The 6,853-nt window shown below is 48.7% G+C and overlaps 1 protein-coding gene across 1 annotated transcript in view; it reads left to right on the top strand.

Moving 5' to 3' along the window:
* The window catches only part of LOC108801327 (neurogenic locus notch homolog protein 1-like), a 29,672-nt gene that overhangs the window by 2,160 nt on the left and 20,659 nt on the right, over window positions 1-6,853 (top strand). The window contains exons 3-5 of the mRNA XM_018573252.1: window positions 1,078-1,200; window positions 4,907-5,047; window positions 5,642-5,767. Of these exons, the coding sequence (XP_018428754.1) occupies window positions 1,078-1,200; window positions 4,907-5,047; window positions 5,642-5,767 (390 nt within the window). The remainder of the gene's footprint in view (window positions 1-1,077; window positions 1,201-4,906; window positions 5,048-5,641; window positions 5,768-6,853) is intronic.

Raw genomic sequence — 6,853 nt, forward strand, 5'->3', positions numbered from 1 at the left:
CCCACACGCCAGCCGCAGCTCCCGCCCACACGCCCGCCGGCCGCAGCTCACGCCCGCACGCACGCACGATGGAAGCGACATCCGCCGGGACCGGCAACAGCACGCCGCCTTCCGGGACCTCGTCCAGTCCTCCCCCAGCCAGGTAAGACATCCCCCGAAAAAAAGACCTAGTGTCTTATTTCGTGCAAAAAAAATAAATAAGACAGTGTCTTATTTTCGGGGGAAACACGGTAACATTAGCCAAAAAACGTTCCTGCAATACATGAGCATACACCCTAAATATACCCCCAATATATCTACTTCAATCATAATTTACAACAATTGACAGCAGCAGGGGGCGGGTGCATTAGCCACTCTGCTATTGGCTATTGCAAATTGAAATAGCCAATAGCTTGTCTTGAATTGTGTTTTGATTGTATTGTCTTCCTTATATTGTACAGCGCTGCGCAAACTGTTGGCGCTATATAAATCCTGTATAATAATAATAATAGCAATCCAGCTATGCATTCCTATGCTTTTTTTTTTAAACCTGACGGCAGCAGCGGTCAGAATACAAAAAAAAACAGCAGATAGCACGGGAAACAATAGCTACTTTGCTATCTGCCATCATTTTGCCAACCCCCCCCCCCGGGCCAATCCGGGAGGCGGGTCATTATTCGCTGTCCAGCTTCTTGATTGCATGGGAAGCTAGCTCCATGTTCGCCTCCGGCACTGCCAGTGAGAGGACGACTATGAGTACTTGCCCAAATAGTCAGTATTGGCACCGATCAGTATCGGTGTATCCCTACAAATGACTAAACTAAATCTGAGATTGTAGTCCATCCCGGGATTGAACTTGGAGCGGTGACTACTTTACACCACACGCAGGGACCATGGGGAATAAAAGTAGCCACGCTCCAGAAGGAAGGACAGTGTCAGAGATGATTGGAGGAACTACAGCCGAGTGATACACAAATAAGATACATTGTTGTTCATAGTGAAGGGACTCGAATGGATTTTTAAGCTCTAACTCCGGAGTTCAGCGTCACTTTAAAGTTTATTGTTACCTGTAAACTTCTCCTTCTGCATTTCTTACAGACGTTGATGAATGTGCAGCGGTGGAGCCACCTTGTGGATTATATGCTAACTGCACCAACACTGCCGGTTCCTACATTTGCCGCTGTCATCGGGGCTTTCTGAAAGGGTCACGGGGGTGTGAGGGTGAGGATTACTTAGATATTAAATTCTTTCGTCTTTCTTTTATCTATTGAGACTCCTACTTCTTATCCTGCAGCTATATCTTTGTTAAAGTTTTACTATGGTCAAAAAAAGAGACATATATGGTAGTCTGTCACTCGTGCAGTTTTATTGTTAGTGCTGTGTAGCGCTCACCCCCGAAGGAGCCGCTGAATGCCCGGTTCATCTCTAGTCTGTCTAGGGGATGATCTTCAGCTGCCCACCCATTAGCACTAAGCACCCTTCTTCTGGTGCCCACAGACTGATGCCCACTCCCAATGCAGAATAACTTTTAGGCCCTACAGGACAAGGGAAGTGGTACTTAGGCCCGACTTGCCGCGCGATGTCGCGTTCAAGCTTGCATTGAGCAAGCTTGAATCGCGGCTAAATCCGCTCAAAAAAGGGTCCTGCTGTAGCGACACACGACCCGCTACAGCAGGACCCTTTGCCCCATTGGATTGCATTGGAGCGTGATATTGCGCGGTAATTTGCCGCGATATCGCGGCAATTACCGCGCGATAAATCGCTCAATGTGAACGGGGTCTTATTGAACATCTTCACTATGGAGAGAGGATATGGGGGCTCTAAGGTTCCAGGGTGTAACAGACACAAGCTCCAGACTCACCAGACCTGGTTGGCATATCAGTGTAGATCCACCAGGGAGGCAGCGGATGGCGACTGATGTAGCAGACAGGAAGGATGGATACAGATCCTGAACACAGGAAAGACACCGACCATGCTCCTCAAGTCCTCTTAGTTCCAGGATACTTCAAGAGCCAGCACTGGTCCTGGTTCTCTTCCTCTAACAGCAACAATGACCTCCTCCGTGTTGGAGGCCTCAGGGAAACCGTTTCCTTCACTCCAGCCTGTGCCCCCCCCCAGTCCTAGCCTGGGGGGGGGGAGGCAGGCTAAACAGCACCCAGCCCTATTCCATGGCTGGTCCGGGCTAGTCTGAGCACATGCAAATCCCTCCAGTATATGTACAGTGGCGTAACAATCGCCATAGCGACCCAGGCGGCCGCTATGGGGCCCGGGCACATGGGGGCCTGGCCAGGACACCCCCCTGATGCCGTGCGGGCCGCCTTGGTCGCTATGGCTTAGAACGTGCCACTGTCGGTGATCTGTGCAGCGCTGCGTTCTTCTCCACAGCCGCTACTGAGTCAATGAGAGCCAGCAGCGGCGGTGGAGGAGGCTGGACCCGGCAGGGGAGAAATTGGCTGCTGTACTGCACACACACTACAGTGCCTCTCATTGGCTGTCCCACAATATGACAGTGTCACACTCCGCCCAGAGGGGTACAGGCACCTGGAATTAACCAGATAACTGCCGCTATAATTTCAGCCTGGCTGACCACAGCGATGGGGGCTACAGCTGCTTGAAAAATGGTTTTATTAGCTGTGGATTCTAGTAGATCTGTTATTTTTTTTCCTTCACTTCCTGTAACAGGGTGACAACACTGTTCATAATGCAGTGAAATCACACAGCAGTTGTAGTTTTTTTTTTTTCCCATGGACTTTAAAGTAGAAATAAAGTCTGCTCACCACAGAAAATAATAATTAAAAGAAAATAGAAACCCATTTTCTTAGTTGCTTAAGTGCTAAAAAATGTGCATTTCAGCCCACATATCGTTTTTGCTGGTATAGGGCAGCCTACCCACACTTTTTCCCTAAGCTTGCACCATATTGTGTTTTTCTTCTTGCTCTTTATCTGCCTATCCCTTCTTCCGCCCTGCACCAAAGCCATCAGGACCCTGCGCATACGCAGGCCCGGATTCCCCACAAGGCCACCGAGGCCCGGCAGAGGGGCGGCAGGGCGCAGATGGTCGGCAGCGGTGTCCTTGTGGGGAAGTTGCCCTCTCTACATTCAGTCCTGCTTTGTACAAGCCGAGCTAAATGTAAGAAACACTAAAAAAAAATTGACACTAAACTGGCCCTGCCATCTGCCCAGATAGGAAGGATAACTTGCCACAAACTTGTGTCAGGGTTAAATTGTAAACTTGCTGCACACATTCCTGGCAAGTTGTAGACTTGCAGAACACTCGCAGCACAAGTTCTAGGAGACACTTTTAGAATTTGTAGGAAATTTGCTCGGCAAGTCTACAGCAAGAGTCCTGCAGGTCTTAGCAAGAGCTCTGCAAGCTCGCTGGTCCGGAGACTTGCAATGCAGACTCGCTGTAATTGTGCAACAAAATTGTGAAGCTCGGCACGTCTGCAATAGTTTAGCAAGTCATTTTCAAACTTGCAGCTCAATTGCTTGCTATCTGGGTGGTTGCCATTCTCCATTGATGGGCGGGGGGGTTGTCAGGGGGGGCGTATTGCTGAGCCTGGCCTTGGGGCGGCAGGGAGAGTAAATCCGGGCCCTGCGCATATGCAGTCGTGCATTAAAAAGGAGGTGGCTCTTTAAGTGATTTCCCAACCCCCATGATGTAGTTCCTGGCATACGCATCCTCCTATCTTGGCATGTGCGATGGATAACACATGCCCCATTGCCTTCACCAGGAAATAAAAAAAATCAATATCACACGATTGGAAGGGTTTGGACAATGGGGATAACGGCAGCAAGCAGCTTGTGTTAAAGGCTTGTAAATCAGTACAAGCTGCAATGCTGACTTAACTTCCGCTATCATTTAAAAAAAAAAAAAAGCGTGGTGAGCACCCCCGGCCAGGGCCTGATTTCCCACAAGGCCAAGCAGGGACTAGAGGGGCAGCAGGGGTGTGGAATTCCTATCTCCCGACGCCCGAGACATGCAGTTCTGGGAGCCGGGTGGGTAGCTCTTTTCTACATTTAGCCCGGCTTTGGGCAAGCAGAGCTAAATGAACAGCGGGGAAGCCGACGCTTGTTTTGTACAAAAGAAATCACTAGTCTGTACACTGCTGCTTTAACTGAACAGCTTCGCCTGTTACAGGAAGCAGGAAGTAAATAGATATGCAAGGTGTGAAAAAATTCGGTTTGGTTCGGATATTTCGAGATTCGGATCCGAAATTCAATTTGGTTCGGGTTTCGGATTCGGACGAAATCTGAATTTTCGTTAGTCTCGGACGACATTATGAATGTTCATTGCGAATAACACAAAAAAACATCTACAGATACTCGTACTAAAGCCGAATCTCCCAGACCCAAAGGGCATACGGGATCCGAAATGCATTTGGGAGCTCCCGAATGCCTATCACGGTACCACGCTTGAATTCCCCGAGCTCCTGAGAGCGACCCATTCTTTCACAAATGTCTGCAGAAGCATCTGCATGCCGAGGTGCCTCATCCATCGGCTCTGCCTGTGGCCATGGAGATGATTGGAACACCTGAATCCAATGATTTGGAGGGGGAGGGGCCCAATACTTTTGGCAATATAGTGTATATATACTGTGTATATGTGTTTTATATTAGCTTGGGAAGTTATGCTGATCCCATAGCAGACCACTTCACTCGAACTCACTCCAGGAGTATCGAGGTCGGAGACAGAAAGGGCAATTAGCATTTTCAGGAGTTTCGCACTGGCCACCCCCAGTATATCTTGACTCTTCTTCGAGAGGACAATGTTATTTATATTATATTACGTGCATGTAACTGTGCTGTGTCTGACATCAATGACAGCAGCCTTGGGGGGTGATAGTTGGATAGCAGCCTTGGATCTAATACACACTCTGTGTCGTGATGTTGATATCGGTGCGTCATTGTCCTCTTCTTCCATCAGATGTGGATGAGTGCCAACTGGCAGAGGTGACGGGGCTGCAAGCCTGTCCCCCCCACTCCACCTGCCACAACACCCTCGGCTCCTTCACCTGCTCCTGCCATGGCGGCTTTGTCTTCTCTCTGGGTGGGAAAAGATGTGTCGGTGAGTACCAGGAGGAAGCGGTGACTGTATGATTGAGGCCTCTATGTATTAGACTCATAGAATATTGCATAGTTACATAGTATTTGGGGTTGAATAAAGACATACGTCCATCAAGTCCAACCCATATAGGTCCACGCATCATCTCATTCTTAGGGATACTGGTATCCCTGGATATTACGGTCCCTCAAGAAATTGTCCAAACGTTTCTTGAACAAATCTACACTCTTAGCTGAAATCACTGCCGATGGCAGTGAGTTCCAGACCTTAACCGCTCTTACTGTAAAGAACCCTCTTCGCCCATTGTGCTGGAATTTTTTCTCCACCAACTTTAGGTTGCGGCCTCTAGTCTTATTGCGCAGTAGTCTGTGGTAAAGTGAACAAGCCCTAAGATTGGGAAAAGTCTCGGCATGTTTGTGGATTGTTGGCTGCCACAGCTGTCGGCTGTTATCTTTCATTGTGATTGGCTGGTTCATTATACAGTATGTGAGATACTCATTCTTAAAGGAGAACTATGGGGTCAGGGCTTTTCCCCATAGTACTCCTTAGGGTAACGGGAACCTACTGATTACATGTGTTGTGTTGTGTTCTGCATAGATGTTGATGAGTGCACATTTGAGGAGAAATGCCGCCGGGAGTTGGGCAACCTGTGTGTGAACATCGAGGGCAGCTACCGATGCAGCTGCCAGGCTGGATTTCGGGAACTGGGACTCTCTTGTGTCGGTGAGTGAACCCCAGAACTGTGTTGGAATATGTGCTGTATAGTTGTACCAGGGGGACCTTCTAATAATAGCTGACATACTTCTATAGAAGCTCCCTTAGTTATCTTATCTGAGATCTCTCCATAGAAGCCGAAATTGTTATCTTATCTGAAATTTTGCCACAGAAGCTGACCCTCTTATCAGAGGTGTAACTAGAACCTTCAGGGCCCCGGTGCAAAAAACCATGAAGGGCCCCCCCCCAACCAACCCCCCTCCGACATGGCACCGTATGGTTAACAGGAAGGCTGCGGAGGTCCCCAGCAAGCGCGGGACCTCGGGCAGTTGCTTGTTTTAAATTTTAGTGCCGGTGTTCTGTCGAGAACGCTGACCCAGCATCTGCGCTTACATACAGACGGGATTAACGAGGGAACCGGCATTTATTTACAAAGTATTCATTTGTAATGGTTAATTGTGACCGTTAATAATATGCCGTCCATGGCGGGAAATGACGGATGGCAGGAAATGACGGATGGCAGGAAATGACGGATGGCAGGAAATGATGGACGGAATATTAACAGTCACAATTAACAATTTAAACTAAATACTTTGTGAATAAATCCCGGATTCCTCAATAATATTGGTCTGTGTGCAAGCGTAGATGCTGAGGTCAGCAAATTCGACTACGTCGGCGTTCTCAACAGAACACCGGTATCTGCGTTTAGTATCGGGGCATTTTCACGAGTATGAGTACTTGCGAAGATTCCCAGTATTGGCAGTGGTGTATCCCTACTTAAAAATATAATGCATTGCTGGGACTTGTAATCCTACATAGTTGGAGCTATTCTGCATTGCTATATAATCACCATACAGCAATGCAGAATACCAGCAGCTATGCGGGATTACAAGTCCCAGCCAGGGCCGTATTTACCACGAGGCAAACAAGGCGTTTGCCTAGGGCGGCACTTTCCTGGGGGGCGGCCCTAGGCAAACGCCTTGTACCGCAAACGTCTGTCTGACAGCCTGTTTGTAAAAGCTGAAGCTCCGTTTAAGGCACGGAGCCTGCTTGTGGTGGAGAGGGGGGAGGGCGGGAGCCTGCTTGTGGTGGAGA

Source organism: Nanorana parkeri, unplaced genomic scaffold (genome assembly GCF_000935625.1).
Source record: "Nanorana parkeri isolate BGI_ZX_2015 unplaced genomic scaffold, ASM93562v1 scaffold2303, whole genome shotgun sequence".
Lineage (NCBI taxonomy): Eukaryota > Metazoa > Chordata > Amphibia > Anura > Dicroglossidae > Nanorana > Nanorana parkeri.